The sequence below is a fragment of the Cavia porcellus genome, unplaced genomic scaffold (assembly GCF_034190915.1).
Source record: "Cavia porcellus strain 051 isolate PalLab524CR breed Dunkin Hartley unplaced genomic scaffold, mCavPor4.1 scaffold_1, whole genome shotgun sequence".
Classification (NCBI taxonomy): domain Eukaryota; kingdom Metazoa; phylum Chordata; class Mammalia; order Rodentia; family Caviidae; genus Cavia; species Cavia porcellus.
The window spans coordinates 176,473,520-176,498,952 of record NW_026947484.1 but is presented as its reverse complement, the minus strand read 5'-3'; the positions used below and the strand labels follow the sequence as shown (position 1 = coordinate 176,498,952).

Sequence of the window (25,433 nt, the reverse complement as noted above, 5' to 3'; positions counted from 1 at the left end):
CAACCACCAACGGAAAATGTAAGGTATGGTATGCCATGAGGTTCACTGTCTCTGCCTGATAATTAACTGCTGCAAACTAACAAGCTCACCAGTACCAAGAAGGCTGTAAAGGCAGTTAAAAAAATGTAAAAATTACTTTTTGATGTATTTTGAACTCTGCAGCCTTCTACAAATGTTAGCCTTGACTAGTAGTATCTTTTCTTCTAATTGTATTCATAGAGCTCATTTGGAGGAAAAGGAATTTTTCCATTTTACATAATGACAATAACCATCAATAGTGTCTGGTGTGGAAGTAGCTAGAATTTGAGCACCTCAGAAACTGAAGAGAGAGTCACAAGATGAAGTATGAGTGGGTAGGAATAAAAAAAGAGGTTATTTTCTTGTAAGTATCTTTCATTCAAAGAGGTGATCATAGTTTTTGACACTTTGAACTGAGTATCACTGTTTTTTTCAAAAGATAATATGAGAACTCTTCGTTTTAATTTTCCATGTGTAAATAAAATATTGGAGCTGAAAACGAAGTAAATGTCAAAGTTAAAAAATTTTAGACCTTCCCACTCCATGATAAGAAGTTTCAAGATCTTACATTTTTGTTAAAAATGTACCTCCCCACTGCCCGCTGCAGAACGTGCCTCTGAATGATAGCAGCAGTCACCGGCAGCTGCTCTGCACTAGACCCAGTACCCAGAGTTCTGTATTACTCTCTCATTAAATCTTCATCATAACTCTCTGGGATGAAAACTGTCTCCTCTGCAGAAGGAAATGAGTTCAGAAAATTTTATAAATGGTTACACAGTTAGTGAATGGCTCAGCCAACACCCCAGGCTATCTGACTCTAAAACTCTTGTTTCACCACTTGGCAGTCGTACAACAGTTATCGTGCATTTCGCACACTCTGTTGAATCCAGCCATTTATAGACATATTTCAGTGGCATCCACTTAGCACAAAGGTAACCCAAGTGACTTACTTGCATACAGCAATTAAGTCAAGGGAGTTTTGTAAACTCTACTGCAAATAAGTCAATACGGTTTTAAAGATGGTTTTAAAAGCAAGTCAAACAGTGTATTAAAATGTTTTAAAAGATCAGCATGCAATGAGGAGTCAGAAAAAGTATGAAGGAATGAAACATTCCATCACTGGAACACAGGTAATAAACGCAACATGTGTGTGTAACTACTCCATCTCCCTCCCCATGGCAGACATACAGATAGTCACGGCAGCCTCCTATGGCACATCCAGATGTGGTCTCAAAATTGCTTCCAGATGTTAGAGCAGTGGTAGTCACGGAGCCCAACTACTCAGGAGGGTGAGGCAGGAGGATCATTTGAGCCCAGGAGTTCAAGCCCAGCCCAAGCCACATAATAAGACCTCATCTCGGGGCTGGGGTTTAGCTCAGCGGCATAAGCACCTGCCTTGAAAGCAGGCAGTCGTGAGTTCGATCCCCGGTACCGATAAAAAGGAAAAAGACAAAAAAAGAAAAAAAAAAAAGACCTCATCTCAAGAAAACACAAAACAAAACAAAATGTAGTAAAACTTACATACTTAAATTTATTAACTTCTGCTCCAATTTACATAAGAACCTTTTCAAACCTGTTGGGGACCAGGGGATATGAAATAATAGTTTACTATGCTGAGGACCTGGCTGCGTGACTGGGGTCCTGTGATCTTGAGATCTGTGTGACCTCACTTTAAGTACAGAGAAGTCTAGGGAAGGCAACTGGTAACTAACTGCAGCATTCCTAAGGCAAGATAACACCTCCCGAGGACAATCTGAAAAATGCAGGCATACACTGATATGGAGAAGGACTTATTCTTCATTAAACAGTCCCCATTTACTATAGCTACTGTCCCATGAAAAGTGTACTACCCTTTGCCCAGGCTTCTCACTTACCAATAAAAGTGGGTCAGCTGCGGAGACTGTTGTGCCTGTCTCCTAGAGGCAGGTTCCTCCTAGACCCCTCGTACCTTGAGTACTGTCTTTTGTCTTTCTTTAGGTCCCACTGTTCCCCCTATTGGTATATAGGGATCTGATCAGTCCCTGGCACAAATCCTTCTGAATTTTATGAAGATGAGACTTGGCTCTACTAAGAAAATCTCAAAGATGAAGAGTAGATTCAGCAACCCTTTGGGGTGGGTCCTAGACCACACTGCACTTAAAAGGGTATTCACTCCAGTGTCTCTTTCCTTCCAGCTCTCCCATCCCAGCCTTCAACCTCTGGGCTCACTGAGGATACTTTCCCATGACATCTGCCTTCTAGAAACATGCTTTGGAGCAGTAGCAGGGCTGGGGATTTAGCTCAGTGGCATAGGTGCCTGCCTGGCAAGCATAAGGTTGTGAGTTCAATCCCTGGTCAAAAAAACAAACAAACAAAACACCTAGATAGTGGCTATTGATCTCCTGTTGTCTTGATTTGAAGTGTGTGTCACTTACATTGTTTTCTTCTGATCTGCTTTGTTCTGTTTTGTTATGCTTTGTTGTACCCTCTTTAATATAAAAAAGATAGTGGCTTAATATAACTCCTCTGTGAAACGGGAAATAATCTATTAACCTTATAAACCTGTAAGCATTGGCCACCTCTACAGAACCAGGCTCTGCTGTGGGTAGGCTTCAGAAACCATGTCTGTGCTTGTTGATCAATCAAGGCAGCAGTTCTGCCTATACTCACAGCCCTAGGGCTGTGAAGGCCATGTGTGCAGGTAAGCGGAAGCCGAGTCAGTCTGAAGGCATCTTTCTGCTCTTGCTATCAAAGCAGAGATCACATGCTAAGGGAGAAGCAAACAAGAAGGCCCAGGAAACAAAGCAAAGAGATACAGAATAAAAAGAGGTGACACCAAACCAGGGCCACAGTCTCTGTAAGGCTTGGCCACAGGATGAGCCAGGATGGACTCAGGGGACAATGAATATAGCCTGCCACTGCCTATGGCACTTTCAGAGGGAGATCCAGGACCAGCATAGGCCACAACATGCCAGCCCCTGCAACGGACCTGGAGAGATCCTGTAGCAGAAGCCTACCCCATTGCTGAGCTCCCAGATTTATAGTCCAGTAGGAGAAACCAATACAAAGCACAAGAATTATCATAAATAATACACAAATATATTAAGTTCTAAGGCAAAAAATAATGTTAGACATCATATTTCAGCTGAAACTTGAAAGGTAAGACAACAGTTACTATGCAAAATCCAAGAAGGTTCTATTGAATATGTGTAGGTAAAATGTGTATTATCCATTCAGCTTCAAAAAGGAATAAAGTTGATACATGCTACAACATGGATGAATCTTGGAAATATGCTAAGTGAAAGGAGACTTTATAACAGGCAAATACTGATATCTGAAGCATTTATCTACACATATATCACGTATCTGTATATATGAAGTATCCAGAATGATGATGTGGATGAAAATGCTCTGGAAATAGACAATGATCACAGTTGCACAACACTGGGAATGTACTTTGTGCCACCAAATTGTGCACTTCTAAGTGGTTAAAATAATGAAGTTTAGGTAGATTTTAACACAATTTTGTTCTAATTTTTAAGCGGGGCACAGTAGAACATGCCTGTAATACCAGCTACTTGGAGATCGGAAGCAAGACCAACGCCATCAACTCTGCAATTCTATTCTAAAACAAAACAAAAAAGGCTGGGGAGCCAGGCATGGTGGCACACGTCTGTAATCTCAGCTGGAAGGCTGAGGACGGAGGATGGCCCCGAGTTTGAGCTACACAGTAAGATCAAGACTGGCGTGGACTACGTAGCTACACAGCCTCCAACCTGAACTCTGCATTTGTCATTAACAATAACACAGTTAAAGTGATTCCCACCCCTTGTACCTGGTTTGGCTGAAATCCAAAATTTTAAACTCTTTATATTACCACTTTTGACTTGCTTCTTTTCTAAAAATTAAAGAAAAGATAATAAATAAAAAATGAAAAATAAGAAATTCAAGTTAGAGATTTTATCTTTCCCAGAGTTAATGGGAATGTGACTGAAGCATTTCAGTGCATTCCTACCTAAATGCCAGGAGGAGCCCCAGGGGACCCTGGCCTTGGAAGCTTTCAGGCCTCACCTCCAGCTCCCATGTCTGAGGCCTGGGAAGAAGAGGGCCCAATGGCAGGCACCCCACCAAGACAGCAGAGTGTCTAGGGCACAGTGACCAGTGAAGGTAAACAGCAAGACCCACCAACTGTACTTTCGCTGATGGGAAAAGCCCAACATAGAACCCAAAAGTGGTCTGTAACTCAGCTGCCCCTTCCCAAGCACCTGCTCCTGGCAACAGTCAACCGCCATTTGCTAGTGTTTTCAGTGGAATTCCCAGTTCCTGCGGCTTCATGATACTGAGCTCAAAATACTGCCGCCTGCTGGCACATGGCCTACCTGCTAGAGCCCAAAAAAGGCTGAAGGGTACATAAGAAGTGGTGTGCATGTTCCAAGCAGAGCAGCGAAGGCAAAGAGAAGCTGAGGCGAGGCGGTGTGGCAACTCGGGGAGGAGGAGGAGGTGGTGTCAGATGCAGGGGGGCAGTCATCAGAGTAGGGAAAGAGAGGCGCTTTCTACCAGGAATGTAACAAGCACTCTCCCCTAAATTAACTTTGTGCAATCTTAACCCAGATAGCTACTAATTTTCAAAGTAATAAACTATTTTGATATAGAATTCCCCATAGAAATCCTTACGACTTCTGGACATGCAATATGATATATTTTACTTAAATTCACAGGAATTGTACATATTGAGGTAGATAGAGTAATATTTGACACACGTATACTATACAGTGTAGAGATCAAATCAGGGTAATTAGCATTTGTATCCATAAGGGTTCTTTGTGTTGGAAACCTACAAATTCCTCTCTTCTAGTTCTTTATAAAAGACACTGTTGTCAACTACAGCCACCCTGTTGTGCTATGCAGACTAGAACTTCTCCCTTGTCTAACTACATTTTGGTAGCTGCTATCTGACCTGCTTCTGTCCCCTCGCCCTCTCACACTTCCTATCCTCTGGTGATCACTATTCTACTTTCAACTTCTATGAAACTGACTTCTTTGTATTCCACTTATAAGTGAGAACACAGCATTTGTCTTTCTGTGTCTGGCTTGTTTCACTAAACATATTGCCCTCCAATCGATCCCTGTCATTTCAAATGACAGAATTTCATTCTTCTTACAGCTGAAGACTTGCCTCCGTAAATCTCTATCTATTCCTTTATCCATTCACCTGTTGATAAGTTGACTGGGAACTTGGTTATTCCCAGTCTTGCCTACTGTAAACAGCATCACAATAAACAGGGAAGCACAGGTATCACTTTGATATGCTGATTGCTTCCTTTGCCCATAATCCAATTAGAGGGACAGGTGAAGCTTACATACTTTTACCTTTGGTTTTTGAGGATTCTTCTTACTGTTTTCACTAATGGTTACACGCTAATTTACATTTCCATGAGGCGCTATCTTCCTCATCCTCGCTGGTAATTGCTATTTTCTGTTTTCCTGTTAATAGTCGTTCTAACAGGATAACATAGTGTCTGACTATGGTTTGATTCACATTTCCTGATAGTTAGTGATGCTGAATATTTTTCATATACTTGTTGGCCATCTGTATATATTCTTTTGAGATCAAAGAAAGATCTATTCAGATCATTTGCCCATTCTTTAATCAATTCTTTCTATTGATTTGAATTCCTTATATTCCTGGATATTAATCATTTGTCAAATGAATATTTTGCTAATATTTTCTCCCATTTTGTAGGCTACCTCTTCACTCCACTGATTGGTTCTTTCATTATATGTTCATTTTAATCCAAGTTTCTGCATTATAATCAATCTACTGAAAGATAAACTCAATTAAAATGTACCTTTATAATTTTCTTATCTTTTCTTTTTTTGTTTTCTGGGGGTTTTTTGGGTTGTTCGTTTGTTTGTTTGAAACAGGGCCTTGCTATGCAGTACAGGCTGGCCTTGAACTCACTTATGTAGCCCAGGCTAGTCTCAAACTTGTGGTGACCCTCCTGCCTCAGTTTCTTGAGTGCTAGGATTACAGGCATGTGCCATCCCACCCAGAAGTACCTTTGTAATTTCTCAATCCTAAGAATAATGAAATGTGTTTAAAACCCATCAAAAGGATTAACTTAGTCATGCACATCATAAAGTTATGTAATAAACCCAATAAAAAATTTTTATTTTTTCCAAAATGAAAAACTCTTTATTACTTTATCTATGAAAAAACAAATCCCACTCATACAGAAGGGGTATATAATTTAAAAATCATCCAGAATCCTCCTCAATGGAAATTATTACCATGAACATTTTGCCAAATAGTCTTTTAAACTTTTTCCTAAGTATCTCTACATAGAAACTTTTTCAAAATGGAGACTATTTTTCATAGAGTTTGTAACTTAAACCATTAACATATGTATGTGAGTAAATAATATTTTCTAACACAATTTTTGCTGGTTATAAAACAATTTGTTTCATGAATATGCTACGATTTATTAAACCAATGTATTGATACATATCTGAGATTATTTCCAATAATCTCATTACTATAAATAGTTATAAACAAATATAATAAGAAAAATAAAAGTGCTAGTGCTTTACACTTTATTTTACAAATAAATCTGAAAATCCAGCTAAAAGACATGAGTCAGTTAAATATACAGTGCTTAGAATACACTTAGTATATAGTGCTCTACGAGTGCACAAAATCAAAAGGCAAAATCACGAATGTTGAAACACCAAAGCTATTTACATGAAAGTCAGGAATAAGATAGGAACACTCAAAGTCAATACTACTTAAATTTTCATTGTGAAAACACTAGCCAAGCAACCCATCAAGAGAGAACCTAACTAGATTATAGAAAAATACAGAACAGTAAAAGATAGAATTATCATTATTTGCACATGACAAGATACTGTTCCTGAAAATACCAACGGAACCCCCTGAGAACCTAGCGATTTACTGGATTTATTTAATTTACCTACTCTCTCAAAGTGAAATACAGATAAATGTGAAAACAGTGTCAAGGTGGCATAACTGGGAGCCTGAGACTTTGGAAAACTCACCTTGGCAATATAACCCAGGAGGTGCCCAGGTGCCCAGCGGGGTGCAACTCGACACAGTATCTTCTGGGACCCTGAAAAATCCTTCTTTGCAACTATAGCGGACCTGGCTGCCGAGCCTCGAGCTGTAATTTCCTACGATATAGCCGCCCGGGACCTCTGGAGGGGGGCCGCAGTCTATTTCTGAAAACCAGTATGTGTCAAATGTATTAGTATGTGAACATAAATTTCCAAAACTCACATCTTTCTACACCTCCCCTCTCCTCACATCCATATCCAGGGCCTATTCTAAGTACTCTCATTCATTTCCACCTGATTTCTAAGCATATTTCCAATGGTGGTTTTATTCATTCCTTTTATCTTCCACAGAAAATAGCATCTACATATGAACAAAACTGAAAAAACTTAGCAACTGACACTCACTAATTTATACTAACTAAAGAAACCCCCTCTCAATAAAGTAAAAATTTTAAATTGCAAAATACATTAAGATCCATGAACATTTATAATTTTCAGGGTCAGTTTTATAACGCTGTGGCTTTCCTACAGAACTTGTGTTTACCATCTAACAGAATGGTTAATATCAAAATATCTATTAAGCCACGTATGGTAGTGCATGACTGTAATTCTATTAGTCAGGAGGCTGAGGCAGGAGGATCACAAAAAGTTTGAAGCCAGTCTAGGCTACATAATGAATTCAAGGTCAGCCTGAATTACATAGCAAGACCCTATCTCAAAAAAAAAAAAAAAAAAATACACACACACACATTAACCTTTTAGGGATGGTGCTGTCCAACTTGGGTAACTTAGCACTTTAGCAAGACCTCATCTGAAAAATTAAAAATTATTTTTAAAAATGGGCTGAGGATGTAGGTCACAATGAAGGTCTTGGATTCAATCACCAATAAGGAAAAAAAAAGTTTAAGAGCTAAAATACTTAGTATTTAGTAATTTCAGTTTCTCTTGCATAGCCCTTCCAATCCTGATTAGGTTGTACAGATATGCAAAAGAATCTATCCCCACAGAGACCTAAAAACACCAGAGCACAAGAAAGTGACACCGCGGGATTCCCTGTGGGAAGAGGCTCAGTCACTGTCACTCACCTGTGCACACCGTGGCATCTCTGCTCGGGTGGAAAGGCTCAGGCCCACCCCTGGGCAAATAGCCATCCATGCAGTAGCACTCGAAGCTCCCATGAGTGTTGACACACCGACCTCCAGGCCTGCACAGTCCAGAAACTTCACACTCATCTACGTCTTCAGACCCGCCCCAAATACAGGGCAAGGAGGAAAAAACAGAAAGAAAAAGAAAGAAGGGACATCATGACAGCCATCTTTCTCATATCATTTGCCAACTTTTATCAATGACCATTTGTTTGCAACTGTATCATGCATTTTATTTTACTCCCTGAAGTTTCATCTCATATAGCCTTCACTCAATAGGCAGAGAAAACACAGGAGGTGCTCAATAAACACACCCTGGACTACACAGCAAGACCCCGCACTTCATGGTGAGACCCTGTTTCGAAAAAAAAAAATGGAGCTCAAAATACAAAACAATTTATACTAGCATGAAACATGCCAGCAATTGACAAGTGAATATCCAGCTCATGAGCATGCGATAGTATGTCAAGTCGTGAGGGAGAAGTGAAAGGGTTTAGTAACATTACCAAGATTAGAAGGCATAAAACAGGCTTCGGGAAGGACAAGGCACACTACTTGAGACTTTTCCCCTTGCTACAGACTGCCACAGATGGTATACATACAGCCAAAAACTGTATAATAGGTCAGACACTGAAGAAGAAATCTCTCTGCAGGGAGCTCATGTATTCCCAGAACTGCTTTGCGAAGCTGAAGAAACCCATCAGAACCACACACATTGGTTTCATTGAGAGAAAAAAAGCCCTGCTAAAAATGGCACTTAGCCAGGTGTGGTGACGCACACCTGTAATGCCAGCACTCAGGAGGCTGAGGCAGGAGGATCGTTGCAATTTGAAGATCAGCCAGGGCTACAAAGTGAGCTCAAGGCGAGCCTGAACTACATAGTGAGACTCTATCTGAAAAAGACACAAATAAATAAACAAGGCACTCTTCTTAGATATCCCCGAGGACCATGGGAGGGCAGGAGGAGAAGGTTGTTCCTTAGTTGCTCCTGGACTGGGATTTCAAAGCAATTTTAAGGAGGACTAACATAAAATGGCCAACATTCTCTTTTCCCACCCCCCAGTACTGGGGATTGGCGTAAAATCTTTGCACTGGGCTACATTCCAAACACTTTTTTTATTTTTTTTTTTTTTATTTATTTTTTTGAGACAAGGTCTTGCTAAACTGCTAACATGCCCAGATTGGAAACTTCAGATCCTCCTGCCTCAGCCTTCCAGAGTGGTGGAATGACAGGCATGTGCCACCACATCCAGCAACACACCCAATATTCTATTTTGCCAGAAAAGATCTTTTTTTTAAAATGTCAAATAAACTATTAACATTGTAATTTCATAAAAGAAAGGACCTTTTAGTGCCCAAAATAAGAAAGAAAATAGAAAACCTCAGAGTGCTTTTTAAATTTGTTTAGTGTGGTCTTATGAAAGTTCACAATCTGAGTCGGCGCCATCATGGACTGCAGAGGAAAACAAGAAGTCAACAAAAAGCTAAGGCCTCCTTTGAGTCTGCACCATGCGCGGGCTGACAGGGAGAACCAGATACCAGCCCCTTCAGGTGCACGGGCAGGGAGACAAGAAGAGCCGACGTCCCTCCCTGCCCCCCTCACCCATAAGCACCTCCCTGCCCACCCTCACCCATGGCTGATCTCGAGAAACACAGGCTGTGATGCCAGCTAATGAGGTAAAATACAACTTAATGTTTGCAGTGTTTAGTGTTTCACTGACTTTGCAGGCCTAAAGCTGGTTATCTGACCATCTATTCAGAGGATAACAATACGCAATGTAGCATACATAGGAATCTTCTTCTGAAAGGGGTGGCCATTGCTGATTCCTAATTATCTTGTTTTGAAATCCTGTATCATTCTCATTGTTTTGCTTGGTTGGGTTTTTATTCTGTTTTATCTTGCTTGATTTCATTGTCTCTGATGGCATGGGCAGCTATTTTGAGGATAACAAGATATATTATGATAGCGATATTGGATTTACTATTATCTTGTTTTGAAGTCCTGTACTGCATTCATTGTTTTGTTTTTATTGGTTCTATTCTGTCTCTGTTTTGTTTGGTTTTACTGTGTCTGAAGGTCTGCTTAGCTATTTTGAAGACAAGAGGCACTGTGGTGACCATTGTTGATTTCCTATTATCTTATTTTGAAATCCTGTGTCACTTACACTATCTTGTTTTGATTAGCTTTATTGTTTTATTTTGCTTGGTTTTCTTCTAAACTAAAATTTTTTTAATAAATTCACAATCATCTCCTTTTTCTTTTGGACTTGGACCAAAGAACACCTAGCAAGTCACAACGGTTGACACTATTTGGGAATTAGCAGTTCACTCTGTTGCTAGCAGGGCCCACACAAGCCAACAGTTGTGAATAGGCCACACCTTCAGTCCAGTATTGTGACCAATGCTTTGTGGGCAATCCACTGCACACTATTTCTCAAGAGAGGAACCTGGTTTGATCCTTAGCATCCAAAAGAAACAAAAAAGGAAGTGGAATCCACTCCCCTTCCCCTGCCCACTGCCCTTAGGCTTGTCTTGACTAGTTTGGTCAATAGAACACAGCAGAAGTTGGGCTTCACCTGAAAGGAGGCTGGTAACTTCCTTCATCCTGTTGAAATTTAGTGGCCATGCTGTTGAGAGGTCTAGGGTACTGTGCCTGGGAGAAAGGTCACTCAGGGGAACCCTAAAGATGAGACACCATATGCAGAGAGAGCCATATGGTTGAGAACAAAAGCATCCTGGGCTCTTGTTGATGTCAAGACATGAGACTTGGGAGACAAGTCCTCATCTCTGAGGGCCCTGCCACCAGCCAAGTGTGTCCACATAAGTGACCCAGTCTAAGCAGATGGAGCACAGCCACCCAACCAGCCCAGTCATAGGATGGTGGGAAGCGATAAATCATTGTTTTTAGCCACTGTATTTAGGGGAGACTATTACAGAAGTATGCAGCATAAATAATCCAAGACACCACTGATATACACAGAGATGTACAAGTCCAAATACGTGAGATTAAGAGGCAAACACATTAGTTTTTTTAAAAAAGACTGCAAAAACAATGAAATCAACCAAGTGTGGTGGCACACACCTCTAATTCCAGTACTTAGGAAGTTGGGGCAGAAGGCTCAACATAAATTCAAGGCCGGGGGCTGGGGATTTAGCTCAGTGGCATAAGCGCCTGCCTTGCAAGCAGGCAGTCATGAGTTCAATCCCTGGTACCGATAAAAGGAAAAAGACCAAAAAATAAATAAATAAATAAATAAATAAATAAATTCAAGGCCAGCCTAGTCTACATAGAAAGTTCAAGGCCATTCTAAACTACAGGGTGAGACCCATCTCAAAAAACACAAACGAGCAAACTGAATTTATAAAAAATGATGCGAGGTAGAAATAATGGGGCAACTGCAAGTAAGCAGTCGTGAGTTCGATCCCTGGTACTGATTTAAAAAAACAAAAGAAAGAAAGAATGGGGCAAAAACAAGATGTTATGAAAATGGATCCAAAATATTGGATATCCACTTAAGAGGAACAGCAGAAGAGAAGGGAATGTACTTACACAAATTAGTCTCAAAGTGGAGAAAAATACCCCTCAGTTCATACATCCAAATCCAAACAGTCTGCAGGTGACAGGCATGAATGCTATAAGAAAGCCATTCTCTTGAGGACGACACCACGCAGCTCTGGCTGCAAAATGAAGCTTCAACTTAAGTAGCAGGAGCACTGACCCTGCTTTCTCCTGCTGCCTCTCTCTGGAGCTGCCTCACTTACCTCCAGGCACCAGGGTCCCTTAGGCCCACCCCTAATTCTTTCTGTCCCAAGTATGAGGTCCTACCCATTCTCCCCACCCTACGTAGACAGGGCAGAGATGTAGTTGCTACGGCAGTCTGTGCAGAAATGTCTGAGCCGCTTAACAACTTCAGTCTAACACAAAGATGACATACTGCACTATCTCATTTAGAAATCTCCAGAATAGACAGATCCGGGGCTGGGGATTTAGCTCAGCGGCATAAGCGCCTGCCTTTCAACCAGGCAGTCGTGAGTTCGATCCCTGGTACCGATAAAAAGGAAAAAGACAAAAAAAAAAAAAATCAGAATAGACAGATCCACAGGGACAGGAAGTGGATTCCTCACTGCCTGTGTCAATGGGAGAAGGGGGGGCTGGTGGAGATGATAGGTATCTGCTTTCTTCAGGGGAGATGAAAACGCTCTAAGTTCGAAGGTGACATTTGTGGAATTCTGTGAAGTGTATGCTATAAATGGGTACATTTTACAGGTCTGACATCTCAGGGAAGGTGTTATTTTGGGGAAGGGGGGTACCAGGGAACGAACTAATGACCATGAGCTTGCAAGACATGCGTTTATCCCTGTATTGCTCTCACCATCTTGTTTTGGCTGATTTTCCTCTATTCTGTTTCACTTGATAGTACCAAGTTCGAAAGTATAGGCAACAACTGTGAAGACAATAAGATTCATTATGATGCCCATTCTGGTTGACTATTATCTTCTTTTAAAGTCCTGTAATGTCTCCAATGTTTTCATTTTATTCTTTACTGTTTTGTTCAATTTTATTATAACTGATGATATAGGCAATTCTTTTTAAGATAGCAAGAGGCAGTATGGTAACCAATGTTGATCACCTTGTATTTTGTTTTTACATTATGTATTATGTCCATCCTTTTGATTTGACTGACCCTGTTCTGTTATGTCATATTTGGTATTACTCTCTTCAAAACAAAGTAGTAAGAACTGGGGGAGTAATAAAACCCAAAATGTATAATTGTCATTGTACAAAAGAGAGGAAAAGAAAGTGCTCTAAAGGACATAAGTGCATGTATATTTAAGTGTATAAGATAGATAACCATATTACTGAGTTTTGTTGGATCACTGAACAGAACTGTTTGCAGTCTCACTGTTTGAATGTGTACTTTATATGCTTTAATTTTCTAACTTGAACAACTATTTCTAAGATGACAATATGTAATCTATTAACTAGTGATTTCCCACTATTTATTTTTTCTGAAATTCTGTATAACTTGTACTCTTTTTCTGTTTTGTTTTGTTCTGTTTTTTCTTTTTCTCCTTAAATAAAATTTAAAAAAAAAAAAAAAAAAGACATGCATTTATGAGTCCCGGGAGCTTCACCACCACTGCCGCCACCACTGTGGAGCAGGGGCTGCACTGTGGGGGAGGTTCAGGGCCTCCCTGCACTGCGCAGGTGACCTTCTCTGGGTCCAGGGAGCTTTGCCTATACTGCCATCACCAGAAGAGGAGGGAGCTGTGCTGCAGCGGAGTTTTGGGGCCTGCCTGGGCCGGGCCTGTGGCCCTCTTTCAGACGTGGGAGTTTCACTACCCAAGGAGGTGGGTTTCTGCTCACCATCTGAGCCCCAGGAGAGTTTGAGATCCTTGCTATGGGTGATCGGGGACCGCCTGGCTTGCACCCACGCTGGACTGGGCTCAGCGGGTTTTGGGCCTGCCTGGACTGCCTGGTGGCCTTCTTTTGGTCTGGGGAGCTTTGCTGCTGGAGAGGGTAGCCACCTTGCTGGAGGAGGCTTTGAGCCTGTCTGGGCCACGTCCAGTAACCTTCTTTTAATCTGGGGGCTTCGCTGTCCAAGGAGGGAGCAGTGCTGCCAGAGGAGTCCCAGGAGCCCAGGACATAAGAGACAATTTCCAGCACGCCCAGGGGAAGCTTTGAAACACAGAAATACAGGAAAATGATAAAACAAAAGACCAAAATGCAATCTCAAACATCCAGCCCATCACAAGAAAGCCTAGGAGCCATATACATGGAAGAAAATATATGCCATACACCTGAAATACCTGAAATAATAGTAACTAAAATAAAGAAGCAACTCTGGGAAGCTTTAAAGACATTCAAACTAGAAATAATCTGCCAGGTAAAGAAGAAATGATAAAAGTAATGAAAGAGATACTGAACACATCTAAAGAAGACACAGTTAAAAAATTAGAGAAACAAAACAAAAAGATAGAATCCCTGGATGGACAATATAAGAAACAAACAGAATACATAAAGCAGATTCAAAGAGATATACAAGAAATCAAAATTTCCATTGAAAGTTGTCAAAATCGCCTCAACAAAAGTAAAAATAGAATTTCAGATCTCGAGATTGCAGCTAGTAAACAGGAAAGGAAAGATCTCTTTAAAATAACAAAGAATCAGGAAATAATTCAACAGCTGCAAGATGATTCAAAGAAAAACAATGTAAGGTTGACAGGGATAAAGGAAAAAGAAGGGGACAACACAAATGATATCAAGAGACTATTTACAGAAGTAATAACCAAAAATTTCCCAAACATGAGAATGGAAACTGACATTAGGATTAATGAAGCACATAGAACTTCAAATAGCCATAACCAAAATAAAACTACACCCAGACATATAATAATCACCATCCCAGAAACCCAACATAAAAGTAGAATATAAAAAGCTGTTAGAGAGAAGAGACAGATCACCTATTAAGGAAAACCTATCAGAATCACAGCAGACTTCTCAATACAAACAATGAAGTCAAGAAGAACATGGAGTGAAGTATTTCAGATCCTAAAGGAAAATGATTTTCAACCTAGACTGATATACCTTGAAAAACTGTCCTTCAAAATGGATGGAGAAATAAGATACTTCCAGGACAAAGAACAGCTGAAGAACGTCATGATCACCAAGCAAACCCTGCAAAGAATACTGAAGGACAGTTTAGATACACATAGGAAAAAACCACTAAGCAAGGCAGACAAACATAATGGAAAGATAAAGATGCAACAGCAAAAAAATAACATGTCACCAATAAACCAATATGTAACAGTTATATCCATTAATGTAAATGGTCTCAATTCACCAATTAAAAGAAACAGACTGGCAGAATGGATCAAGAAACAACATCCAAACATATGCTATCTACAAGAAACCCATCTAGGGCTGGGGATTTAGCTCAGCGGCATAAGCACTTGCGTTGCAAGCAGGTGGTCATGAGTTCAATCCCCAGTATTGATAAAAAAAAAAAAAAGAAAGAAACCCATCTAACCCAAAAGAAAACTCACTGACTGAAAGTCAAAGGATGGAAAACAATACTACATGCAAAGGGAACCCAAAAAAAAAGTGGGAGTAACTATTCTGTTTACAAACAATGTGAACTTCAAACCAATAATGATCAGAAGAGATAAAGAAGGTCACTACATACTGGTTATGGGAAAACTGCAAGAGGAAGAGATAACTATCTTAAATATATATGCACCAAATTCCAGAGCACCCAGCTATATAAAACAAGTAATATCAGAAATTAAAAACCAAATTAGCAATAATACAATTTTAACACACCATTGACACCAATGGACAGATCAACCAGACAGAAAATCAGCAAAGAAATAACAGAACTGAATCACACCTGTGAACAAATGACTTGATAGACATATACAGAGTGTTCCATCCAACAACATTGGAATATACATTCTTCTCAGTAGTACATGGGACATTCTCTAAAATAGACCACATACTAGCCCACAGAACATATTTAAATAAATGCAAAAGAATTGAAATAATCCCATGCATGTTATCAGATCATAGCGTCATGAAACTAGAAGTTAATTATAAAAGAAACTGCAAAAACCCCACAAACATGGAAACTGAATAATACACTCTTGAGCAATCAGTGGGTCACAGGGGAAATTAAAGAATAAATTAAACAATACCTACAAGCAAACAAAAATACAAATACAACTTACCGGAATCTGTGGGATGCAATGAAAGCTGTCCTCAGAGGAAAATTTATTGCACTGAGTTCCCATATAAGGAAAACTGAACAAATACAAATAACCTGATGCTACACCTCAAACACCTAGAAAAAGAAGAGCTAGTCAAGCCCAAAGCCAAAAGAAGGGAAGAAATTATAAAAATCAGAGCAGAAATTAATGCAATAGAGATCAAGAAAACAATCCAAAAAAATCAATGAATCAAAGAGTTGATTCTTTGCAAGAATAAATAAAAATTAATAAGTCCCTAATTAAAAAAGGAAAGGAAAAGTTCAAATTCATGCAATAAGGAATGAAAAAGGTGAAATCACTACAGACTCTGTGGAAATATAGATCATCAACTTCTATTTCAAAAATCTCTACTCTCATAGGTTCGATAATACAGAAGAAATGGACAGATTCCTAGAAACATAGGAAGTACCAAAGCTAGGTCAAGAAGATGTAAAACTTCTGAACAACCCAATTTCCATTAATTAAATTGAAAATGTAATTAAGTCCTTACCTACAAAGAAGAGCCCAGGCCTAGATGGATTCACTGCGGAATTCTCCAAGAAATACAAAGAAGACTTAATGCCGACACTCCTCAAACTCTTCAATGAAATCAAAAGGTAAGCAATCCTTCCTAAGTCATTCTTGGAAGCAAATATTACTCTAGTACCAAAACCTGAGAAAGACCCAACTAAAAAAGAGAACTATAGACCAATCTCCCTAATGAACACAGATGCAAAAATCCTCAATAAAATAATGGCAAACAGGATGCAGCAAATCATCAAGAAGATTACACACCACAACCAAGTGGGATTCATCCCAGGCATGCAGGGATCTTCAACATATGTAAATCAATAAATGTAATCCACCATATGAATAAAGCCAAAAGTAAGAATCACATGATCATTTCTATAGATGCAGAAAAAGCTTTTGATAAGGTCCAACACTCATTCATGATAAGAACCTTACAGAAACTTGGAATAGATTGTTCTTACCTCAATATGATAAAGGCCATCTAAGACAAACCAAAAGCCAGCATCATACAAATGGCCAAAATCTGAAGGCCTTTACCTTAAAATCAGGCACAAGACAAGGATGTCCCTTATCACTGCTCCTATCCAATATAGTACTGGAAATACTAGCCAGAGCATTAGACAAGAGAGAGAAACAAAAGGGGTAAAGATAGGAAAAGAAGAAGTTAAATTATCATTATTTGCAGATGACATGATACTCTACATAGAAGACCCCCAAAAACTCCATTGAAAGACTTCTAGATATAATGAATAAATTCAGCAATGTAGCTGGATACAAAGTCAATACTCAAAAATCAATAGCATTTCTATACACTAACAACAAAACCACAGAGAGAGAAATAAGAGAAGCCACACCCTTCACACTAGCATCCAAAAAAATGAAATACTTAGGAATTAATCTCACAAAAGAAGTAAAAGATCTATGCAGGGAAAATTATAATACCCTGAAAAAAGAAATTAAAGACGATCTCAGAAAATGGAAAGACATCCCTTGCTCATAGATAAGAAGAATAAATATTGTGAAAATGGCCATTCTCCCAAAACCGTAATTCAGATTCAGTGCAATCCCAATGAAAACACCATCAACATACCTCATAGATTTAGAGAAATCACTCCTAAAATTCATCTGAAACCCTAGAATAGCAAAGACAGTTCTAAGCAGCAAACGCAAGGCAGGAGGCATCACAACCCCTGACTTGAAGTTATACTACAAAGCAACTGTAGTAAAATCAACATGGTAGGGGCTGGAGATTTAGCTCAGCGGCATAAGTGCCTGCCTTGCAAGCAGGCAGTCGTGAGTTCGATCCCTGGTACTGATAAAAAGGAAAAAGACAAAAAAAAAAAAAAAAATCAACATAGTACTGGAATAAAAACAGATCTGAAGATCAGTGGAATACATTAGAAGATACAACCACAACTACAAACACACTCATGTGTTTATCTTTGATAAAGGGGCCAAACATGTTCACTGAAAGAACAATAGTCTCTAATAAATGGTGCTAGATATACAAAGTTATACCCAAAGATTTCAAGGAAAGAGACACTATGGTAACTACTTATATGTCAGGGTATCTTGTGGTGAAACACTATTTTGCTTAAATGGTTATGCTTTGACCTGTGCTGTTTTGTTGTTATGCCCTCTTTTATCTCAATCTCCTTTTTTTTAATTATTTACTTTTTTATTTTTATCTTTTTAATTAAGGAAAAAATGAATAAAAAATAGCAGGATATATTATAGTAATCCACTTTAATTTCCTATTAACTTGATTTGAAACCCTGTATTGTCCTCACCATCTTGTTTTGACTGATTTTTCCCCTATTCTGCTTTGCTTTATAGTACCAAGTTCAAAAGTATAGGCAACAACTGTGAAGACAATAAGATTCATTATGACGCCCATTCTGGTTGACTATTATCTTCTTTTAAAGTCCTGTAATGTCTCCAATGTTTTCATTTTATTCTTTACTGTTTTGTTCAATTTTATTATAACTGATGATATAGGCAATTCTTTTTAAGATAGCGAGAGGCAGTATGGTAACCATTGTTGATCACCTTGTATTTTGTTTTTACATTATGTATTATATCCATCCTTTTGATTTGACTGACTCTGTTCTGTTATGTCACATTTGGTTTTACTCTCTTCAAAACAAAGTAATAAGAACTGTGGGAGTAAAAAACCCAAAATGTATAATTGTCATTGTACAAAAAGAAGGAAAAGAAAGTCCTCTAAAGGATATAACTGCATATATATTTAAGTGTATAAGATAGATAACCATATTACTGAGTTTTATTGGATCACTGAACAGAACTGTTTGCAGTCTCACTGTTTGAAAGTCCACTTTATATGCTTTAATTTTCTAATTTGAACACCTATTTCTAAGATAACAATATAATTTATTAACTAGTGATTTCCTACTGTTTATTTTTTCTGAAATTCTGTATAACTTGTACCCTTTTTCTGTTTTTTTTTTCTTTTTCTCCTTAAATAAAATTTAAAAAATAAATAAATAAATGGTGCTGGAAAAATTGGCTCTCCATATGCCAAAAACTAAAACTAGACCCATGCCTATCACCATATACTAAACTAAAATCTAAATGGATCAAAGATCTGAATATTAAAACAGAAGACAAAGTAGGTAAAAATCTTGAAGATATAGGGGTAAGTAGAGAATTCATGAACAGGAATCAAATCTCGTGGGAACTACTTTCCAGAATCAATAGCTGGGATCACATCTTATTAAAAAGTTTCTGCATGCCAAAAGAAATCTCCAGCATAGTGAAAAGAAAACCCACAAACTGGGAAAAAAAATCTTAGTGAACTGTCTCTCAAAGGACTTTTATCTAAAACATGTAAAGAATTTTAAAAAATCAGACCCTAGGGGCTGGGGACTTAGCTCCGCGGCATAAGCGCCTGCCTTGTAAACAGGCAGTGGTGAGTTCGATCCCCGATACCGATAAAAAGGAAAAAGACAAAAAAAATTTTTTTTTAATTTAAAAAAAAAATCAGACCCCCAAAATTTAAAGACTCAATCCAAAAATGGACATCTGAGATGAATACACAGTTCTCAGATGAAGAAATACAAATGGCAAATAAATACATGAAAAAATGTTCATCATCATTATTCATTAGAGAAATGCAAATAAAAACAACACTGAGATTCCATCTCACTCCAGAAAGAATGACCAGGATCAAGAAAACTACCAACAACAAATGCTAAAGAGGCTGTGGGGAAAAAGGAACTCTCCTGCACTGTTGGTGAGAGTGTAGACTGGTGCAACCACTGTAGAGGTCAGTCTGGAGATTTCTTAAAAAGCTGGGATTGGAAGGCTCCTTCAACCTACCTATTCCACTTCTAGGCATATTCCCAGAAGAACTGAAAACATCATACCACAGTGACATATGTGCATCCATGTTTATAGCAGCACAATTTGTAATAGCCAGATCTTGAAACAACCTAAGTGTCCATCAACTGAGGAATGGATAAAAAAAGTTGTGGTATTTTTATACAATGGAGTACTACTCAACTATAAAGAATGATCACATTGAGATATTTATAAATAAATGGCACAACTTGAGATCATACTCATAAGTGAAATAAATCAAACTCACATGTATAAATGCCACATAATCTCCCTAGTGTAAGAAATGGTAAGAGTACTTAAGAGTTTATGGTAATCATGATTCCCCATTACATTGCTTTGAGGCCTTATAATGATAGCATTCATTAGCTGGAATGGGTTTATCCTGGTTTGTTTCATTTTATTATCTGTGATGATATGAACAGTTATTTTGAAGAAAACAAGTCATTGTAATAGCCAGTGCTGATTTAATATCATCTTACTCTGAAGTCCTACCATGCTTTTGCTCTTCTGTTTCCTTTGGTTCTATCATGTTGTATCTTATTCAATTGTATAATGTGTGATAGTATAAACAAATTTTCTATGGAAAATGAGATAATATAGTAGCCATTGTTCATTTTCTGTTATTTGGTTCTGAATGCCCTGTAATACTTTCATTCTCTTTAATGGTTTTATACTATTTTATTATGTTTGATACTATTATATATGAAGTTATGGTCAACTATTTCAAAGAAAGAATCATTATGGTAGTCACTGTTAATTATGGGTTGTCTTCTGGTGAAATACTGTGTTGCTTACATTGTTCTGTTCCGATCTGCTTTGTTATATCCTGTTTTGTCTTAATCTCTTTAAAATAAAAAAAAATAAATTTTAAAAAAAAGACAGGCATTTATGCCACTGAGCTAAAATCCCCAGCCCTAATTATAGATAGCTTTTTTTTTTTTTAATCAGTACCAGGGATCAAACTCACAACCGTGCGCTTGCAAGGCAGGCACTTATGCCACTGAGCTAAATCCCAAGCAAAGCTATAATTTTTTAAGAGCTGGGGTTAGAGGCTGAAAATAGCTCAAATAGCAGAGTGCTTGCCTGACCTGTGTGAGGCCAGGGTTCCAGACCCAGCATTACAAAAATAAACAAACAAATCTAAATTTTACAAAGAACAATGAGAGCCATTCTGAATTCCATGGAATAAGAGAAATAAACCTACTGAGAAGAAGGAATGGTAATCTATGAGGATGAGACCCAGGACATCTTGTCTGAAACCCCAAATGCTACACAGCAATAGAGTACTATTTATAGAGTTCTAAGAAAAGGAGAACAAAATACTGTGCTGTATTTAAGCCAAGAAATGACATTTTAGAATATGAATGATCTCAGAAATTACCCTGCTGACATTTCTTTTCTTAAAAAAAAAAATTTTTTTTGAGAAAATATTTCAGCCAGTGAAACAGATCACAATAACTGTTAAGAAAGAAGAAGGACCAGGCATGGTGGCACCCACCTGTGATCCCAGCACTCCACGAGGCTGAGGCAGGATGATCCTAAATTCAAGTCCAGCCTTGGCAACTTACGAGGACCCTGTCTTAACATAAAAAATGGGCTGGAGATGTAGCTCAGTGCGAAGACCCTACGGTCAATCCTAGTACCACCAAGAAAAAAGACAAAGGAGAACAAAAGAGAAGAGCAGGGATGCAGCACAGTGGAACAGTGAGAGCATATTTAGCAGGCATGAGGCCTTGGGTCCACTTCTCAGCACTGCAAAGAAAGAGGGGAGGAGGCGGCTGGGGTAGGGTGCCATAAAGACTGAGGAGGAACAAAACTAATCAATAGGTAAAAAATAAAAAACTCTTAGTAATAGAGCCATAAAATATTTAGTGATTATTATGACAAGTCTTAAAGTAAGTACCTGTCTCGTATAGATTTTAGAGATGATTTTTATCACTGTAGCCTATTCCATTCCTGGTTTCACTTGCTGGAGCCTAAGGAGATTTTTATTTTACTCGGGTAAGAAACCATCAATGCTCTAACTCCACTGTCTTCTGTAAACAGGGTCCGGGGGGGCAGGTACCAGCAGTCAAAAGCAGGACCTTGTGCTTGCCAGGCAGGTGCTCATGCCACTGCGCTGTATCCCCAGCTGTCTTCTGTAAATTTAATGACGAACTTCTGTGCAACTCTGTCCAGACCGTTACTCAACAGGCCAGGCCCACTGATATCTATCTGCTCCAGACATCTCAGAAATACCGAGTGGTAATAAACGTTAAGATTTTTCCAGGGACCTCTAAAAATAAATAGCGTAAATGCATCTGGGGAAAAAATGACTAAATAGCAGTAGGAGGAAGACTCAGAACTTCCAGATGCTGACGGCTCTACAGCAGGACAAAGGACAGCCATCCGTCAGCTTCCTTCAGGCAGTCCCTCGACAGCCGACTAGCAATAGCGGTGATGAGGGTCATTGAGAAGGCATCATTAGTAACAATAATTCCCGCCTGTCATCTTCTAAGCAGAGGCCCGATTATTTGCCTTATGGTCTGAGGAGCAGCCACATGGTCTGTTCAGTTAGATCTGAATGCTCCAAGACAGAAGCAACCATTTTTTAAAAGTCCTATCTTCATAAATTTGTTTGTCCTGTATGATATTTTATACAAATGGGACATTTCATTGTGTACATTTTTAAATTCTTGGTTTTTTATCAGTATGTGTTTGCAATACATAATGGTTACATTCCTGGAGCAACATTGGTCCACGTATATAGCACATCTTAATTCTTTTTACTTCCTTTTCAGAGCAATAAAAAAGAACTTTTTAAGAATAAAGTTCACCTAAACAAAGAATTGGAATTGGGGATGTGAGGTTCTCTCAGGGATTGGAGAATATCCTGAGAGAAACACAGGACAGTTACAAACTGACTGGTAAGCATCCCCCACACCACAGCCCCAGCGCAAGCAGTCTCCACGGAGGGCACATCTGTGGCCACAAAAGGCTGCTCCAGGGATCCAGCTCAGAGAAATGTGAGGTAGGAGGTCAGGTGGGGAACAAGGCTCCCACTTTGGAGAGAAATCAACAGACCTCACCTGGTCTCGGCAGGGACGAGGAGTTCCCTCTAAGAACGGTGATACAGGTTGTGGGAGGGCAGTCCCTGGCACTGATGGATGTCAAAGCATGCACCCCTCCACACTCTTCTTTGTCCTCCATCTCAGCCAAGGCTGAGGGGTTGTTACATTTCTCCAAAAGCCACAGCATCACGTTCTACTTCAGGAAATGAATTTACAAAAAAAGAAGGTTGCTGCTGCATTGGAATTGGGCTGGATCCTCAAGAGTTGGGGAATTCAGAGGGACAGAGAAGAAGCTGAAGCTATTGCAGGAGTTTTCAGCAGACTCCATGAGGCCCATGGCTCCTTGGAGTCCTGTTGGCCTGCCGGTGAGAGCTGTAGGGTTCACCTCCACATCAGGCTCATTTCTCTCCACTTAACTCATCCCATGCCCCCCATCCCTTTCCCTTGACCTGGGCCTCGTGGACACCCTTAGCAGTCACTGAGGAGGCAGTCCAGGGACCAGAACACCCAGCAGCTCTCAAACAGGCTGGAGTCATCACACTAGAACCCCTGTAACTCCTTCCTCAACTGTCGCTGGTGGCCTCCAGAGAGCCTTACCTGCCGCCTGAGCCTGACACAGCTCTGCAAAGCACAAGGGGTGAAGGCAATGCACAGCGAACGTTTAAATGTTCAGATTCACTACAGTAAAAGCTGCACTACCGCCATTGATAACCTTCAATTTGAACATACTTATCATCCCATTCACTCTTGCCACTCTCTGAAGCAGTTCTAGAAGCCCTCTTTTATGAAGGTACTCTAGACCCTCAAAAAATATGGTGAATACTGCTCCCAAGTCCCATCCAAGAGAAAGACAGGCTTGTAAGAATATTACAGTGGTCCTCTCCCACCTCATTCACCAGAGCAAGCACTGTGCGACTTTCACTTCTTGCGGAGTCAAAGTGACCATGAAACACTAGGAATAGATGCAGAACATTAAAGCAACCATAACAGCACAACTAAAGACACAAAAGAAGATTTCCAGAACTTGGCATGAACAAGGACATTAATGAGTTCCAATGAGGAACAGTGTTTTGAGGGAGGTTGGTGGCAAAGTGTCCTTTACTGTGATAATATTTTAAAACTTTAAAGTCACTATATTTTTAGATCATACTTCATACAGCAAGCACCTGGATTCAGGACTCCTTAAACTCTAGGAACCAGGCTTCACAGTCACTGGATAATGCTGAGCTCGGACCCAGCCCACTGGCATTTCTCTGGAACTCTGATATAGAAAGGAACATACTACCAGCAGATCTTACAAAGGGCTAACTGGAGATGCCAGAGGGAAAGGCCATGGAAATGAATGCTAATAGATACAGAACTTAATTTTGGGATGATGGAAACACTGTAAAATGAGACAGCAGTAACAGCAGCACAAGTTCGTGAGTACAGTAAAAACCACTGAAGTGTGGCACACACCTGTAACCTAATCGGGAGGCTGAAGCAGGAGGATCATGGAGAGTTCAAAGCCAGCCTGAATTGTATAATTTCCATCTTTAAAAAACCTACAAAAAGGGCTGGAGGTTTAGCTCAGCAGCATAAGCGCCTGCCTTGCAAGCAGGCAGTCGTGAGTTCAATCCCCGGTACGATAAAAAGGAAAAAGACAAAAAAACAAAACAAAAAAAAAGCCCTGACGTAAACACTACAAGGGGTCAGGTCATTTGAGACATGTAGTTGAGGCTAGCCCTAAACTTATATAGCCTAGGCTGGCCTGGATCCCAGTGATCCTCCTGCCTCCACCTCCCAAATGCTAGAATTACAGGCATGTGCCACCACATCCAGCTGTCTCAATTTTTTTAAAGGAGGCGATCACTAAATAGTATCAGGAAGCAGAGTAAGCAGTAGGACTAGACCAAGACTTAGTTCCAGGAAGACTGGCTCTTGTTCAGTCGCACCTGTTTGACCCTTGCACATGTTTTCCTCTCCTCACCCTTTCCACCTTCTTCCTCCTCCTCCTTCTTGTTCATAACTTTTAAAAGTTGAGTGCGTGCCTTGGAACTATACTGCTAAGTACACAGCTATAAAAGGTTTTCCTGCCAAACTCCCACAGCCTTGTGAGCAATTTCAGGTACGATAATAAACACCTTTGCTTTCCTCTGACTAACACCTAGGGCCACTAACTTAACTGTCTGCCTGCCGTCTCCCACACGTGCAGCCTTGCAGGTGAGATGTGTGTGAGAAAGGTGTACTGAGTAAGTGGGCACCAGGTCATCATCTGTGAGGTTTATTTTTTAATGTGTATCTTTTTAACATACTGCATGTAACATATCACACTTCCTCAACATGTAGCCATTAATTTGCTACCTAAAACAAGATAGTATCAGATGTTTTCCCTGAGAATGTTATTCATTCATGCCAAGAATAAATCAACTATATCCCCTGAGAAATTTCACCTTGGTGCAGGTCAAGAGGAAAAATAAAGCACAGTATAAAAACAGTGGTTCTGGGCAGTAGGAAGATACTCCCCTCCCTTTATTTTCCAGGAAAACTTTTA

The 25,433-nt window shown here is 39.6% G+C and overlaps 1 protein-coding gene across 4 annotated transcripts in view; it reads right to left on the bottom strand.

Moving 5' to 3' along the window:
• Susd1 (sushi domain containing 1) overlaps window positions 1-25,433 on the bottom strand; it is a 143,984-nt gene that overhangs the window by 100,329 nt on the left and 18,222 nt on the right. For all 4 annotated transcript variants that reach the window (XM_013145888.3, XM_063260817.1, XM_063260825.1 and 1 more), the window contains exons 4-5: window positions 8,154-8,306; window positions 7,054-7,233 (exon numbers count right to left, since the gene is read on the bottom strand). In XM_013145888.3, coding sequence (XP_013001342.2) covers window positions 7,054-7,233; window positions 8,154-8,306 — 333 coding nt within the window. The remainder of the gene's footprint in view (window positions 1-7,053; window positions 7,234-8,153; window positions 8,307-25,433) is intronic.